The sequence below is a fragment of the Microtus pennsylvanicus genome, chromosome 5, assembly GCF_037038515.1.
Source record: "Microtus pennsylvanicus isolate mMicPen1 chromosome 5, mMicPen1.hap1, whole genome shotgun sequence".
Lineage (NCBI taxonomy): Eukaryota > Metazoa > Chordata > Mammalia > Rodentia > Cricetidae > Microtus > Microtus pennsylvanicus.
This window is the reverse complement of record NC_134583.1, coordinates 61,609,166-61,627,399: the sequence shown is the minus strand read 5'-3', so window position 1 is coordinate 61,627,399 and position 18,234 is coordinate 61,609,166. Positions and strand designations below refer to the sequence as shown.

General features: G+C 38.2%; 1 protein-coding gene across 1 annotated transcript in view; it reads right to left on the bottom strand.

The window, feature by feature from the left end:
• Positions 1-3,372, bottom strand: part of LOC142851324 (phospholipid-transporting ATPase ABCA3-like) — a 123,914-nt gene extending 120,542 nt beyond the window's left edge. Inside the window, exons 1-2 of the mRNA XM_075975192.1 lie at positions 3,313-3,372; positions 986-1,238 (exon numbers count right to left, since the gene is read on the bottom strand). Of these exons, the coding sequence (XP_075831307.1) occupies positions 986-1,238; positions 3,313-3,372 (313 nt within the window). The remainder of the gene's footprint in view (positions 1-985; positions 1,239-3,312) is intronic.
• Between the last annotated feature and the right edge of the window lie 14,862 nt (positions 3,373-18,234).

The following is an 18,234-nucleotide window of genomic DNA, read 5'->3' as shown; positions in this document are numbered from 1 at the left end:
TTGTTTTGTCTCTTTCTTCCTCTAGAGGCTGTTGCTGCTTGTACCTTGGCTTGCTTATTCTTTCTCTAATGCCCCCCTCCCGTCATGTAGCCGCTGTCCACCATCTAGCTGGCCTCCCAGCTGGCTTTTTAACTACAATAGTATTTTTCTCTTGGAATAAACTTCAGCTTTGCTTATCCTTCAAAAATATATTTTTGAGTTATAATATTGCTGGTGTAGTTTCTAATTTAGACAGAACTGAAAGCTCCAGGGCTGAGAACATAGCTTAGCAGAAGGCCTGCCTGGCATGCATAGGACCCCTAGGTTCAATCTCCAGCACTGCAAACAAACCAACAAGCTGCAAGCCCTCAAACCTACCAATCTCCACAAAACTATAACCTAAAGAGAAAACGTTGAGGGAATCTCTGTTTTTGACATTACATTAAGGTAGGAAAATACTAGCTTTAAATCAACTATAAGAAACAGAGTATGATTTTTAACTTCAAGAGGAAGAACTTCTGTATTATATAATAGGACTACAAATAACTTACATCTTTCTTATTGAATTTTGCATCATGTCTAAGGAATCAACTAGTTCTAAGTCATAAAAATTTTCTCACATGCTCTCTCCAAAAGGCTTCATCATTTTACATTTATGTCTACAACCCAGTTTCAGTTAATTTTAGAGAAGATATGGATTTGTGTTGTCTTAACTATTGGTGTCTAACTGTTCCATTACTATTTGCTGAATAGATTTTCTTTCACTACATTCTGGTGCATCACCCTCAAAATCATTCTGGCGTCAGTGCAATAAATCTACTTTTGGGTTCTCTGTTCTCACACCTATTTATCTAAGTCTCTAACAATTTCACATTGACCTATCTATCACCAGCACAATGTAAGTCTTAATGGTAAGACATAGGATCCCCTTCAACTTTAACTTTCAACATTAGTTTGGTTTTACAGATTTTACAGATTTTCTAGAAAACTTGAAGTTAGGTCTAACCTTTTATAGTGGTGTTGAGATTCTTCTTTATATTCTCAATGATTTCTGTTACCACATCAACGTCAGAAGGTATGTAAACCAATTCCCATTCCTTGGCATCTTTGATGAAAGCAGGCATGGTAACAATGGATTGAGGTTTGAAATGATACGGTCCAGCAATGGTTATATTCGTAAATGCACGGAATATCAACAGCATCATTACAAACAACAAAGCTGCCATGATTTCTGTTACTGAACTAATCATCTGCCTCTTCTAAAGGAGAAAAAGTTATTGATTAGCTTAAGAGTACATATTAATTTCACATCAGACTTTTATTATATTTTTAATTCTGGACCACCATGGAATAAAGGGAAGGTGTATGCTTAGGACCTGAACTTATGATCTGTCAGTGATTAAAAGTATAGTATATATTCTATGCATTCAATTCTTATAACAATCTCATAGATAGCATTGAAAACAGGTGAAAATGTCATTGCTATTTGTCCATGTTCAGAGTGGACTATGGGAGTAAGGAGCCCCTTCTTCATACTGGAGCATGTATATCTCAAAAGTACTCCTAGACTCCTTGTTCTGATGCTATGACAAGGAGGAAGGGAAAAAGCAAACGCTAATGATATTAAAAACAGGTGGCCTTGAGGACAGGTAGAAAGTAAAGATTTCCAAATGAGGTTGCTATTGCTTATCTCAAGTTATAAATATACCTGTGCTAGGAATGAGAAGCCAGAAGCTCATTCACGCAGAGGACGTTCTGCCTTGGACTCTGTCAGGCACCCCAGCGCGTGTGTTTAAACCGTGCTTCCCCAGTCACATCTGCTGGATGTGATAAGGGCAGATGGGATGTTCCGCTGTCCATCTGCCGCTTTACATTTGTTATTTTACTTAGAGTCCTCACCCAATGGAGCACTGCTCTTTCTGGGATTCTCAGTCACAGACTGTCTCGATTTCTACTGAATTTGTAAATACACAATTTTTCTATCTGCTGCTTTCCTTTTGTTCTTTTACTTATGCTTACTACACGCTTAATAGACTTACTCATTTGAAACTAAAACTATAGATCTTATAAATCATTCTCTGGACAGAACAATCACTAAATTCATGATGCTTTTATCACAATGTCTCCTAAATTAATCTGATTGTTAACCTATTTAGAAAATTAGGCCATAGGGCAACCATAAAAGGACGAAACCAAACAAACTCCTGGCCCCTCAGCCTGTTACAGAACCAAAGTAGAGTATGTGCTTCTCTTTCAGTAGTTTTGCCATGAAATACCAGGTTAGGCCAGAAGGCTAGGAGAAGCTCTTTGTGACCAGACCAATAATTGCTAGGATTTTATATAGCCACTTGAATGACCACTAGTAAATCCTACATATCTCAAAATGGAGATTAAATAAGGGGACAGAATTTTTACCAAAGAAAACCTCAAATAAAGATACCTTGATTCACTTATTCTCTGGTGACTTCAAAATCACTAATTTTAGAGGATACCCAGTTGGACAGCATATCATTAGTTATGCTCTATAGATAGCATCTCTGATATGTGGATTATAATCAAGTTGCCTAGGTTATTTTCTAAGAACTTGAAGGCTACTTTGGTAAAACATTGACTTTTTGACCCTGCAGATATTTTATGTAACTTGAAAAAAAATAAAAATCTTTGCCATCTCTGCTTTACTATTTTGTCTTATACCTCTGCTACTTTAATCTTTGGTCAATCTATTCAGTACTGAATGTAGACATGGGGATCACTTGAGCAATGTTGCATTCAAAACTCTAATTCAAGGTTAAAATGAATCTAGATTTGTCCAGTCTTTCTCCCCTAGTTAGCATGAGCAGAAGAATGAGACTATATATAAAAGGAAGGAAAAGAGTACCTGAGTTTCAGGAAGTTCTCCATGTATTCCTAGAAAAGAAGGATGCCCGTCCCCTTCATTAGCTCCTCTCACCATCACTTTAATACACGTCTTTAAAAAGTAGTCTCCACACTAACCTACAGGCAGGAGCGGAAGACACTCTTGTGTTGCCTTCCTTTTTCTCTGCAGCAGAAGAGCTTAACAAAAGCCTTATCTGGAGATTTTCTTCTGGACTTTGTATATTACTACCTCTAGGCATTAGGCCTGGGTTGTGAAATTCTCCTGAACTATATAAACTACCTATTCCCTTCTCCCCATTTTTTTCCGGTCATTCTGCAGTACTGTTTCCTTGGCCTTTATATATTTGGAAGATCTACCCACAATTTTGAATTTTTCAAAAGTGCGTGTACAGGTATACACAGGGTGAAATGTAACAAATAGGCTCTTTTGAACATTCCCATGATACCTTTACCTACCTTTAATGTAAAATTTTTCCAGAGGAGAACTGTTAATTGTTTGACTATCAACTGATTCATCATTCTACCAAAAAAAAGTGTGCTCAACTCTAGGGATGAAAGGTGTTTTTCTTTCTTTTTATTTTCCTTTCTTTTTTTAAAAATAATGGTAAGTTACCTAAAATGTGAGCAACAAACAATGGGATTATTTCTTTTTACTACTTTTCTCTTTAATCAGTCTTAAAATTGATAAGATTAATATCTGAAATAAAGCAAACTGTATTGATCCTAACTTTTTCTACTAGTATTCTTAATATAAAATAAAGATTCTTAATATTTAATGAAGGAACTGGAGAGTAGAGAAATGTAAGTATAATATGGTTCCATTTTTTTTCCAGGTAAAATTGATACAATAATAACAGGATATGACTTTTTAAAATATATTCCATTCTTAATATATTAAGCATAATAAGTAAATCATCACTATTACAGCAACAAATTAAAAAGTAAATAAATGAAAAGTATCCATCAGTATGTTGTCATATGCTCAGAGTATAACACTCCATTCCCAGTGATGATGCATGAATATATTCAAATTCCCCTACAGTATTTACTGTATATTTATTATACAGAATCACATTCTATGTTAGCTGCTATTGAGTATAAGATCGTACTCCATTTAAGCTCTGTTGATATTAATTTTAAGAAAATCAGCTTGAAAAACCACTCTATGGTGGACCTTCTAGCACGACTGTTGAGAGAAGGTCAGTATCTATGTCTAACAGCAAAACAGCTCTTTAACTGCTGAAAAATAAAAACACAACCATTACGAGGTGTGGTGGTACACATTTCTAATACCAGCACTCAAGAGTAAAGTCAGACTGGTCTACATTATCTGTTCTAGGTCAATGAGGGCTACATAGTAACACCCTGTCTAAAAAAATAAAAACAAAAGCACAGCTATTAAAAACCTTTAAAAATTAAGCCGGGTGGTGGTAGCGTACACCTTTGATCACAGCATTCAGGAGGCAGAGGCAGGCAGATCTCTGTGAGTTCGAGGCCAGCCTGGTCTACAAGAGCTAGTTCCAGGACAGGCACCAAAGCTACAGAGAAACTTCGTCTTGAAAAAAAAACAAAAAAACCAAAACAAACAAACAAACAAACCTTTAGGAAGAAACAAGCTCCACTGAGAGCAGAAGAAGCCAGGAGCAAATCCAGTCCTGAGAGCCAACCAGTCCCAGGACACTGGTGGATCAGGATTGAGCCAACGATGTGACTCAGAGTCCCAGATCTCCACTGGAACAGGTACAGGGGAGTAACCACTGAGCCAGTGAGTCAGAGCCAGAGATCACTAAGGGTCTGGACATGAATCTGGGATCTTCAAGGGAATAGAACTAAGCCAGGATCCCAGTGGGTCTGGGCATGAGTCTAGGACATCCCAGGAACTAGGTCTGAGCCAGGACCTCTGCCAGTCTGGGCATGAGTGAACCTGGGACCTCCGAGGGACTAGGCAGAAACCAGAGATCTGTGCATGACAAGGCATGAGTCTGGGATCTCAGAGGGAGTAGGCCTAAGCCAGGACCTCTGTGGGTCCAGGCATTGGTCTGGGATATCAAAAGGAATAGGCAGGAACCTGGAATCTCTGCAGGTCAGAGCTTGAGTCTGGGACTTCTGAGGGAAGAAGCCTGAGCCAGTTCCTCTGTGGTTGTGGGCACAGTTCCTCTGTGGTTCTGGGCACACCAGAGCCTGGGATCTCCTAGGCAGTAGACCAGAGCCAGAAACTTTTGCAGGATCAACTCTAAGCCAGGGACTTCTCCAAGAGGGGATCCAGATCAGGATTTACAGAAACAGGTCAAAGCCTGTAACCCAGGCCAAAGTAGGCCTGAGACCGCAAACTCCAAGGGAACAGAGCAAAGCACAGGAGTGCTGAGCTGTCTCCAGGAACATGGAGTAACCAATGGGGTAACTAGAACTGTGGCACTGACTGTACCACGAGGAACCACCATCTGAGCTTTGGATTCTTTGGTACCTAGAAGATTATTCAACAGAATCTCAGACAGCCCCAACCACATCTATTAGAGGAAAAGATGAGCACAAAAGGTAAGAACACATGCAACACCACAAAGAGAAACACAGCACCAGTAAAACCTAAAGATCCTACAACAGCAAGACCTGAACAAACAAATATAGACGAAGCAGAAGAAAATGACCTAAAAATAACTTCAAGAGAATGTTTGAAACTCTTAAAGAGGAAATGAGAAATTCCCTTAAAGAAACGGGGGAAAAGACAAACAAAAAATTGGAAGACATCTATCTAACAAAATAGACTTTAAGCTAAAATCAGTCAAAAGAGACAGAGCAGGTCATTTAATATTAGTCACAGAAAAAAAAATCCATCAAGAGGAAATCTCAGTACTGAACATATATACAATGCCCAAATACAAGGGCACTGTCATATATAAAAGAAACACTTCTAAAGCTTAAATCATACATTAAACCCCACACACTAATAGTGGGAGACTTCAACATTCCCCTCTCACCACTGGACAGATCAATCAGACCAAAAATGAACAGAGAAATAAGAGAACTAACAGATGTTATGTCCCAAATAGACTTAACAGACAACTATAGAATATTCTATCCAAACAGAAAAGAATATACCTTTTCTCAGCACCTCATGGAACCTCCTCAAAAATTGATCACATACTCACTAACAAAACAAACCTCAACAAATACGAAAAAAAATGGAATAACCCAATGTACTTTATCAGATCACCATGGTTTAAAACTAAAAGTCAACAGCAATACTAATTCCAGAAAACACACAGACATATGGAAATTAAACAATGCTCACCTGAATCATCAATGGGTTAAGGAAGAAATAAAGGGAGAAATTAAAGACTTCCTAAAATTGAATAAAATGACCACACAACATACCTAAATTTATGAGATACAATGAAAGCCGTGTTAAGCGGAAAGTTCATAGCACTAAACACCTACATAAAGAAGCTGAAAAAATCCCACACTAATAAATTCACAGAACATTTGAAAACTTTAGAACAAAAAAAGAAAACTCACCTAAGAGAACTAGACGGCAGGAAATAATCAAATTGAGAGCTGAAATCAACAAAATAGAAACAAAGAAAACAATACAAAGAATCAATGAAACAAAGAGCTGGTTCTTCAAGAAAATTAGAAAAATAGACAAACCTGATGGAGGAAGGTCATTGGTTAAAAAATAAAGAAACTGCTTGGCCCTCATAGGTGAGAACATAGGTGGGTGGAGTAAACAGAACAGAATGCTGGGAGGAAGAGGAAGTGAGGTAAGACGCCTCAGATGCCATGCAGCTCTCTCCAGGGCAGACGCGATGCAGCCAGCCACCAGGTCAGACATGCTGAATCTTTTCTGGTAAGCGCACCTCGTGGTGCTACATAGATTATTAGAAATGGGTTAAGAGGCTGAAACTAATGGTCCAAGCAGTGTTTAAAAGAATACAATTTGTGTGTTGTTATTTCGGGGCATAAGCTAGCCAGGCAGCCAGGGCCAGGCTGTGGGAAGAGGCCCGCAGTTCCTACAACACAAACCTTTATCCAAACTAACCAAAAGGGAGAGAGAGAATATCCAAATTAACAAAATCAGAAATGAAAAGGGGGACATAACAACAAATACAGAGGAAATACAGAGAATCATCAGGTCATATTTCGAAAACCTCTATTCCACAAAATTGGAAAACTTAAAGGAAATGAACAACTTTCTGGATAAATATCACTTACCAACATTAAATCAAAACCAGATAAGCAAATTAAACAGGCCTATAACTGCTGAAGAAATAGAAACAGTCATCAAAAGTCTCCTAACCAAAGAAAGCCCAGGTCCAGATGGTTTCAGCTCAGAATTCTAAAAGACTTTCAAAGAAGAACTAATACCAATACTCCTCAAATTATTCCACACAATAGAAACAGAAGGAACATTGCCAAACTATTTTTATGAGGCTACAATTACCTGGTTACCCAAACCACAGAAAGACATTACTAAGAAAGAGAATTACAGACCATTCTCATTCATGAACACTGATGCAAAAATACTAAATAAAACACTGGCAAATCGAGTCCAAGAACACATTAGAACCATCATCCACCATGACCAAGCCAGCTTCATTTCACAGACGCAGGGATGGTTCAATATACAAAAATCTGTCCATGTAATCCACTATATAAACAAGTTGAAAAATAAAAACCATATGATCATCTCATTAGATGCTGAAAGAGATTTGACAAAATACAACATCCCTTCATGATAAAGGTCTTAGAGAGAGCAGGGATATAAGGAACCTAAGCATAATACCTAAACATAATAAAGGCAATATACAGCAAGCCAACAGCCAACATCGAACTAAATGGAGAAAAACTCCCAGCGATTCCACTGAAATCAGGAACAAGTGGGTAACTAGAACTGTGGCACTGACTGTACCACGAGGAACCACCATCTGAGCTTTGGATTCTTTGGTACCTAGAAGATTATTCAACAGAATCTCAGACAGCCCCAACCACATCTATTAGAGGAAAAGATGAGCACAAAAGGTAAGAACACATGCAACACCACAAAGAGAAACACAGCACCAGTAAAACCTAAAGATCCTACAACAGCAAGACCTGAACAAACAAATATAGACGAAGCAGAAGAAAATGACCTAAAAATAACTTCAAGAGAATGTTTGAAACTCTTAAAGAGGAAATGAGAAATTTCCTTAAAGAAACTCTCTCCATATCTATGCAATATAGTTCCTGAGGTCCTAGCTAGAGCAATAGGTCACCAAAAGGAGATCAATGGGATACAAATCAGAAAAGAAGCCAAACTCTCACTGTTTGCTGATGATATGATAGTTTACATAAGTGATCCCAAAAATTCTATCAAGGAACTTCTACAACTCATAAACACTTTCAGTAATGTAGCAGGATACAAGATTAACTCAACAAAATCAGTAGTCCTCCTGTAAACATATGATAAAAGGGCTGGGGAAGAAATCAGAGTATTAACACCCTTCACAATAGCCACAAATAGCATAATATATCTCGGAGTAAGTAACTCTAACCAAACAAGCAGAAGACTTGTATGACAAGAACTTTAAATCTTTGAAGAAAGAAATTGAAGAAGACACCAGAAAGTGAAAAAATCTCCCATGCTCCTGGGTAGGCAGAATTAACATAGTAAAAATGCAATCTTACCAAAAGAAATCTACAAATTCAACACAATGTCCATCAAAATCCCAGAAAAATTCTTCAAAGACCTCAAAAGAACGGGACTCAACTTCATATGGAAAAGCAAAAAAACCCAGGATAGCCAAAACAATCCTGTACAATAAAAGAACTTCTGGAGGTATCACAATCCCTGACTTCAAACTCTACTACAAATCTACATACTGAAAACAGCCTGGTACTGGCATAAGAACAGACAGGAGGACCAATGGAACTGAATAGAAGACCTAGATATCAATCCTTACACTTTCAAACACCTGATTTTGACAAAGAAGCAAAAAATATCAAATGGAAAAAAGAAAGCATATTTAACAAGTGGTACTGGCATAACTGAATATCATCATGTAGAATAATGAAAATACATCCATATCTATCACCATGCACAAAACTCAAGTCCAAATGGATCAAAGACGTCAACATAAAGCCAGCCATAGTGAACCTTATAGAAGAGAAAATGGGAAATATACTTGAATGCATTGGTACATGAGATGACTTCCTAAATATAACTCCAGCAGCACAGACACTGAGAGAAACAATTAATAAATGAGGCCTCCTGAAACTGAGAAGCTTCTGTTAAGCAAAGGACACTGTCAACAAGACAAAATGACAGCCTACCAAATGGGAAAAGATCTTTACTAACTCCACATCAGACAGAGGTATACAAAATATACAAAGAACTCAAGAAATTGGTCACCAAAAGAACACATAATCCAATAAAAAATGGAGTACAGACCTAAACAGAGAACTCTTAACAGAGGAATCTAAAATGGCTGAAAGACACTTTAGGAAATGTTCAACATCCTTAGTCATCAGAGAAATGCAAATCAAAACAACTCTGAGATTCTATCTTACACCTGTAAAAATGGCCAAGATCAAAAACACCGATGACAACTTATGCTGGAGAGGTTGTGGGGGAAAGGGAACACTTCTGCATTGCTGGTGGGAATGCAAGCTGATACAACCCCCTTTGGATGTCAGTGTGGAGATTTCTCAGAAAATTAATAAAACCTTCCTCAAGACCCAGTAATACCACTTTTGGGTATATAGCTAAAGGATGCTCAATCATGCCACAAGGAAACGTGCTCTACTATGTTCACAGCAGCATTGTTTGTCATAGCTAGGACCTGGAAACAACCTAAATGCCCCTTGACCAAAGAATGGATAAGGAAAATGTGGTACATTTACACAATGGAGTACTACACAGCAGAAAAAAATGACATCTTGAATTTTGCAGGAAAATGGATGGAGCTAGAAAACATTATTTTGAGTGAGGTAACCCAGACACACAAAGACAGTTATCACATGTACTCACTCATAGGTGGTTTTTAAACATAAAGCAAAGAAAACCAGCCTACAAACCACAATCCCAGAGAACTTAGACAACAATGAGGACAGTAAGAGAGACTTATAGATCTAATCTACATGGGAAGTAGAAAAAGTCAAGATCTCCTGAGTAAATTGGGGGCATGGGGACCTTGGGGGAGAGTTGAAGGGGAGGGGAGAGACTGTAGAACCCAATAAAAATTAAAAAAAAAAAGGAAGAAGCCAGCCTGAAGGCAGGTCTGGCCATGCCAAAGAGGCACAAGATTATTCATTTCAAATAAAGTAGAGCTGGTTTTAAAAAAAACTTTTAAAATTAACTTAGAAAACAGAGAAACATTTATTTCAGATCATCCACTAAGTCTTGGAAGGAACACTGAATCAGTGCATTTTAACCATCTCTCACACATGCTCCCTTCTAACCCTTCGTCTTCTTTTCCCATCTGACTCCATGTTAGCTCTACTCTAAGAAAATCTGATTGAGATGAGGGCCTCTCCAAGCCTCTTGATATAATTTTATGATTGATCCCATAGGAGGAAGAGTACTGAAGATGCCCCTAAGGCTGAGTACCCCGTCTTTCTTCTCAGTACTTTGATCCATTATGCATCTCTCCACCAACTACATATAAACTATGCTTCTCTAAAGTTGAGAACTGCCTAGGTCTATGAACATAAACCTAAATATAAATATTTAGAAGGCAAATTGACATCAGGACCATTTAGCAAGATAACAATAACAGGTTCTATGCTAGGACTTACAACCTCCCCAGTCAAGGCCTTTTGACCACGGTTATAGTATCAGGCATAAAATTCCACCCCATGGAGCAGGCCTCCAATTCAATCAGAAAGAGGTCATTAATCCCTAACAGTGTGCTACGATTGCACCAAAGGGCACATGCTGCCTAGCAGGTTGGTATTGTTGCACACAGGGTTTAGTGGCAGGTAAGATCATAACTTTTTCCTCCCCTGAAGTCTGCAGAGCACCCTCTAGTAATGTGAAAACTAGCTGGCAGGAAAGAGTTCTTGACAATTTGATATTAACTGTGGTGTGTTCTGCATACAAAGTGTGTTGTGTCTTCAGTAATAGGGTTTTTACCATGTAGTCAGAGCGAGCAATCAGAAGCAATGGTAATAGCTTCCTGACAAAGGCCATGGGACACCTGAAAAAGGGAGGTGGAAGAAAGACTTTAAGAGACAGAGATTGGGGAGGAGAGCTGTGAAATACTATCTTCTGAACATGAAGCTAGCCCACACGTGAATCCACAGCAGCTGTGGTTCCCTGCAAAAGATCAAGTCAGGCAAAAGTTTGGCAGCTTGGGGAGGTGCTCTCAGAACATACACTTTACAAAGGAACTATTGACAATTAATAGCTGCTGGGGTGTGCTGTGGAACAATCTTTATATAGTGTAAATATGTATTGCTCTCATTGTTAATAAAAAGCTGATTGACCAAAGGTTAGGCAGGATTTTCCAGGCAGAGAGAATGCTGGGAAGAAGTAGAGCGGAGCCAGAGGAATCTCTAGCCAGATGGAAATGAGGCAGGACATGGAGGAGAGGTAAAAGCCATGAGCCACAGGGCAGCACATAGATGAATAGAAATCGGTTAATTTAAGTTATAAGAGATAGTTAGTAATAAGCCTGACGTATGGACCAAGAATTTATAATTAATAATAAGTCTCTGGGTGGTTATTTGGGAAGCAGTTGGCAGAGTTGATTGCAGTCGTGATGAAAAACTCCACTACAGGGTTGATGTGGAGAAATCTTTCTTTTTTGAGAATATGGCCACTGGTAGTTTATCATGCTTTGGTAGATGGCTTCACATCCATGAATATATAAGCAGCACTACCTTGACTTAGTGGAGTATACGTGAGTATACATGGGTATACATGACATGAGGGTGAAAATGGGGGGGGAGGAAAAATGTGATATTCATTGCATACATGTATAAAATTCTCAATAATAAAGAATAATTATTAAAAAATAAATAAGAGACTTGGGGATTCTCTTTTTATCCAGGCCTCATTCATAAGTATAGGAAGCCTATCCCAGGAGCTATGAGCTGAAAACCACACACACACACACACACTTGATTATAGGAAACATTAACCCCAAAAGAAACTTCCAACTGCCAACAGTGTGAAAATTGACTTTTGTTGTGGCCACTCGGGTTGTGCTATTTTGTTACAGTAGGTCTATAAACGAAAGGACATGGACACTAGACTTTAGAAATGGCTTCTCAAATAGAACTGTCTCAAATAGATTCAGAGAGCTAAAGGAAACAATACATTGGTATTTCAACAAATTAACATATCAACAAGCATATACACATTAGAGGCTTAAATCAAGAAAGGGTTAATGGAAGATTTGAATAGGCAAAAGAATCAGCAAGCTTGAAATTAGGTCAAATTATACTATCCAGTTTGTAAAGCAAAAAAAAAAAAAGTCGACAACAGATTAAAAGAAAGGGAAAGAAAAAATGATGAATGGCAACAGAAATATTAAAAGAACCTTAATGAGTTCTGGAAAATGGAGCATACTTTTACCACCCAGTAAAACAGAAGAACAGCAGAAAAATTACATTAGAAAAGATAAGAAAATGGTCCATTCTATATCATCCGTTGTTGTAAGGAGGCCGCTTGTTCATTTTCCAGCCACCCAGACTCTCAAAATAACCTCACAGAAACTGTATGAATTAAATCACTGCTTGGTCCATTAGCTCTAGCTTCTTATTGACTAACTCTTATATATTAATTTAACCCATCTCCATTAATCTGTGTATCAGCAGATGGCAGTGGCTTACAGGCAAAGTTTCGGCATATCTGTTTCTGGCAGTGGCTCCATGGCTTCTCTATGACTCTGCCTCCCTTCTCCCTCCATTTAGTTTAGTTTTCTCTGCCTACCTAAGTTCTGCCCTATCAACAAGCCAAGGCAGTTTCTTTCACCAATATCTTCACCAATGATATTCTCAGCATAGAAAGGGGAATCCCACATCAATCCCTTTACAAGTAGAACATGGAAATACTGAGAAGGATGTCAGAACAAAGTAAGGGCATGGTGGATGTCAGTGACAGTGGCTTTACCTCATCATTGAGATGAGGCACTCAGCCTATCTGACTCTTAGCCCCAGCCAACAGACTTGAGTGTGGAAGATAGGCTAACCATCCACATTCAATGAGTGCTCATCTTCATTGCTGGGAACACTGTATAATACCTGCCCAGATCTACTAGAAACTGTAAACAGTTTTTTAAAGAGTGGTCCCATTTCCAGTTCTGAGCATGCTGTAGCATAGCTGACTTTGCTCACCAGAGTGGTCTTACATCCTTCGCATCTATAGAAACTAATGAATGTCTGGCACCTGCAAACACATACCAAACTTAGAGTTGCTGGCTAATCTTCCCTATCTACCTAACAGAACTGCATCCTAGCTATCAGAGTTATCTAAGAAATTACTGCAGACTTAGCCATGGAGACATATGCAAGAATTTCCAGATGCTGATTACACCTGAAGAAGCAAGACTATATAGCTGTATCTACCTGGAATCAAAATCAATATTCTCTGTTAAGGTGACATGTGAGGACATCACAGACAAGTCTTCTATTGTGAAAGACACAGTACCAAAGTTGTAAAGTCAGTAAACCTGACAGAAATACAGTATGACAGAAACAAAAAAGCATGAATTTAAGTGAGGACATACTTAATTATTTTATATTTCAATTTTAACAACAAAATATAAGAATATAAATATATATATTCATAAATATAAATATAACATACAATCAACAAATTTAAAAATCTGATTAACTCTAGTAAAACTAAAAGGGAAAGAAAAGGATATGAAAAACAAAAAAGGGGACATTCCTTTAAATCCCATAGAAACCGTAAAGAAAGAAAAATGAAATGTATATAAAGTTGAAGGCCATTAAAAGATAATTTCAGTTGCTCAGAAAGATGCTGAGCACCAGAATCTCTAAAATACTGCAGGGGAATTACAATTTGGTATGAGCATTTAGAAACACAGTTTTTGTCTACCAAATATGGTGAGATGAATTCTACAATAATACACTTATCCCAATAAAATACAAATATACTTGCAGTAATAAAGGTAGACACAAATAAACCTACAATAATAAAAATCCCAAAGTCAGTAGTTTAATCATAGAAATTATAGCTTATCCATATAAAGAAATGTCACAAAGTAAAATGATGAACTGCAACTATCCATTATTATTATTTAGAAATAAATCTCAATATAATATTGATGGATAAAGTACATTCATTAATTCTAATTCATCTAAAGTTCAAGAGGCAAAACTCCAGTCTATGCTGATCAAGACTGTATCACATGAAGTATACCAAAAAGGAGCGAATGATTATTTCAAATTGTGGAATGTCTGTAGATTAAGACTGAACTGGAGCCTAAGTGGCTCCAACTTCCTGAAATTACCTTATTTCATAAAGTATAGTAAACAATCTCCTGCTTTGCTATAATTTTTAATTTTTTGAGATTTTCATTCATAAGCGCTGTATATCATTGTCATCCAGATCTCTCCCCTCCAACTCCTCTAGTGCTCCTATTCCCTCTCAAATTCATGACTTCTTCTTGAATTATTATTGTTAGGCCCCAAACCCCTGCTCTTCCCAAAATGGCAGCATTGGTGACTTTGGACAGGTAAGCGGAAGAATTGCTACTGGGTAAATAAGGAGATCAGAAAAGCAAATCTCAGCCAGGTGGTGGAGGTGCACACCTTTAATCCCAGCACTCGGGAGGCAGAGGCAGGCGGATCTCTGTGAGTTCGAGGCCAACCTGGTCTACAAGAGCTAGGACAGGCTCCAAAGCTACAGAGAAACCTGGTCTGGAAAACAAAACAAAACAAAACAAAAAACAGAAAAGCAAATCTCATAAGGTGGAGATCTTAATTCTTCTGAACACTTCTAAACCTTTCCCCAAAGGTCAACTAGCTCAGACAAGGGCGCCTACTTCTAGGCCAATATGGACAGCCTATAAGAACTCAGATTCCCACTATTCCTGCTATTTGTCATATAAAATCTGCTTGCTCATCTGCCAGGTTTGCTCTTCTCTCTCCCCGAGAGATGGTTTTGGCAACTTGATCCCAACAATTTCTTTCTCCCCATGGAGTGATCTAGTTCAGTCGTTCCTTTGCATGTTGTTTATAGTTATGTTTATATATAATCCACTAAGTCCATTTAGTGCTGCTCATACACATGTGCTTATTTTTTTTTTTTGTTTTTCGAGACAGGGTTTCTCTGTGGTTTTGGAGCCTGTGCTGGAACTAGGTCTTGTAGACCAGGCTGGTCTCGAACTCACAGAGATCCGCCTGCCTCTGCCTCCTGAGTGCTGGGATTACAGGCATGCGCCACCACCGCCCGGCTTTACACATGTGCTTATAACTGACCGCTTGGAATTAGTTAAATTCTCAGGATGTTCATCCCAGGAGGAAATTGATTATCTCTCTCAGCAGCCACTGGTTGCTTGTAGCTCTTCATCTGGTGGTGAAGTCTTGTGAAAACATCTCTCATCTATGTTGGCATGTCAATTGGTGTTGTGCAGTTGTGTGGGCAACCATATTGTTCATGTTTCATGTGTGCAGCTTTCCTATCATGTCAAGAAGACGTTATATAGGTGCAGGGATCCTGATGCTCTGACTTTGATAACTTTTCTGTCCTTTCTTCCATGATTTTCCCAGAAGGCCAACTCATCAGGAGAAAATTTATGCCTGATATTGCAAATCTAGCCAACTACCTGAGGCTGGAGTGGACACAGACCCTGGGGGAGAATCTGTTACTGCCATTTTCCTAAGCCAATATAATTTTTACCTTAAATACTTTTACTCACAGATAAGTATAGTTCTCACACCTTGCCAAAGAAGCTTCTTTTTGTAACACACAGGTGAGAAACCAGACCAACTCTATTTTTATAATCTGGAGCCATTTGATACTCTATTCCACTGAAGTTTCTGTTTACTTGGAATTGGGCTGTGCCCCAATATGTGGCCACAATGTAGGTCTTAAACAGATGTTCCCAGAAGATTTCTGCCTTAACTGCCTGTCTCACTTTTGTAACCATGCTTGTTTGCCAAATTCTCCACCTTGCATCTTTCCCTTATAAAAAGAGCTTGAAAAACTGGCTCAGCATTGTTCTCCTAAACCCTGCATTGGGTGTGATAGCTGCTGGTCTGGCTCCTGTGTGCACAATTATCTTACCTTGATTTGGCCCTAATTTGTGGTCAGTTGTCTTTCTCCTTGTGTCCATAGGTTCAACAGTGGAAACTATCACAAAGATCCATAACTAGTCAAAATAGGTGTAAGTGCCCATGGAGTTCCCAAACCCAAGTGATACCTCTCCAATGCTTTTTTTTTTTTTGACACAGGGTCTCTCTATATAGATGTCCTGGAAATCACTATGTAGACCAGGCTGGTCTTGAAATCAAAGATATGCCTATCTCTGCTGGGATTAAAGGCATGTCACACTATGCCTCGTTGCAATGCTATTATTGTTTAAATTATTTTGGTGGTTTGAAAGAAAATATCCTCCAAAGGTTCATAGGGAGTGTCATTTTTAGGAGGTGTGGCCTTGTTGGCATAGGTATGGTTTTGTTGGAGAAAGACTGTCACTAGGGGGCAGGCTTTGAGGTCTCAAATGTTCAAGCCAGGTTTAGTAGACACTTCCTGCTGCCCACAGATCCAGATGTAGAACTCTTAGCTACCTCTCTAGCACCATGTCTGCCTGTATGGTCCCATATTTTCTGCCATGACCACAATGGACTAAACCTAAAATGTAAGCCAGGTCGAATTAAAAGTTTTCCTTTATAGGAACTGCCATGGTCATGGTGTCTCTTCACAGCAATAAAACCCTGGTCTCTATGACCACTGCACAATAAAATAAATTTTTAAAATGTGTTAAAGTTTTTCTATTAGGTGATAAACAAAATGAATTTATATACATAATGTCTACCATTTATTGATAAAAATGTGATAGTTAATTGCATTTATGGTTTTAATTACTATTCTTGAGAGATCAAAAAAAGGCAAAAAAATGCCTCTAACATGTAAGCCCCTAGCTTGTACAAATTATACTGTAGCAGCCCAGTTCCCTTTTGTCCCCAGACATGGAAGACTATTCTAAAAGTTGACTGATATGTAAAACTTATTGTTCTTGCAAGATAATAAATAGGTCATAAGGTTAACTGCTATTTCTCTTTTTAAAAAGATTTATTTATTTATTTATTTATTTATATATCTATAAGTGCCCTGCCTGCATGCATGTCTTTTATACCAGAAGAGGACATCTGATCCCACTATAGATGGTTGTGAGCCACCATGTGGTTGTTGGGAATTGAATTTAGGACCTCTGAAAGAGCAGCCAGTGTTCTTAACCACTGAGCCATCTCTCCAGCCCTATTTCTCTTTCTTTTTAAATTTAAGCTGGCTTATTCTGCTAAAACAAGATGACAAGGACAACTACAAGACATGTTAAGATGAGCCCCTGCCTGCAAGCAGTCAGAATACATATAAATTTGCAGATTTTGTCTTAGAAGCCCTGGGCTGATAGGCTAAATGTTGCATCTTAGGAGCACTTTCAGGTGCAGTCTTGATGTCAGTATCTAAATAAGAAGGATTCAATTTGTTAAAACTTTATCAATAGACTGATGTATCTCTGAATGCCCCTAGACCCATAACAAAAAGAATATAATCATGTCGCCAGCAACAACATTGATTTAACAAATGTCAGGTGAAATGCCAGGCCCAGGAAGGATAAGTTATACTGTGTGTTCTCTTATACGTGAGATTCAAAACAAAACAAAAAGAAAAGCTTATTTCATGGATGCTGAGATGGTTGCCAGAGGCAGAAGACAGGTGTGTGATGGAGTAGGGTGGGGAATACTGACCAGTGAGTACTGAGCTACAGTCAGATGGAAATACCAAGTTCTGGTGTGGTATTACACAACAGGATGTCCAGAGATAACTACAACGCACTTGATAGTTCACAGAGCTGGAGAAGAAGATTGGAAAATTTGAAAAATTTCACCATAAAAAATAAGGTAACAAGCATATTTAACCTGGCTTAATTAATAGGCAACAATATATGACATCAAAACATAACACAATATTTAACATGTATAATTTTATATATCAATTTAAAAGAAATCTAATAAGAAGTGTTTTTCATATGCAATTTTCTGAAACAAAATTGACACCTGCTTAAGACAGTTTCTTGGACACAATAAAATTGACAAGTGTTGACCAAAGGTATCTTAAAAATGCAGAGAAAGAAAAAGAAAAACCGACTAGCGAGGTGAGTTCTGGGTTCATTAACTCTGAGCATTCGATGAAGACCTAGAATTAGA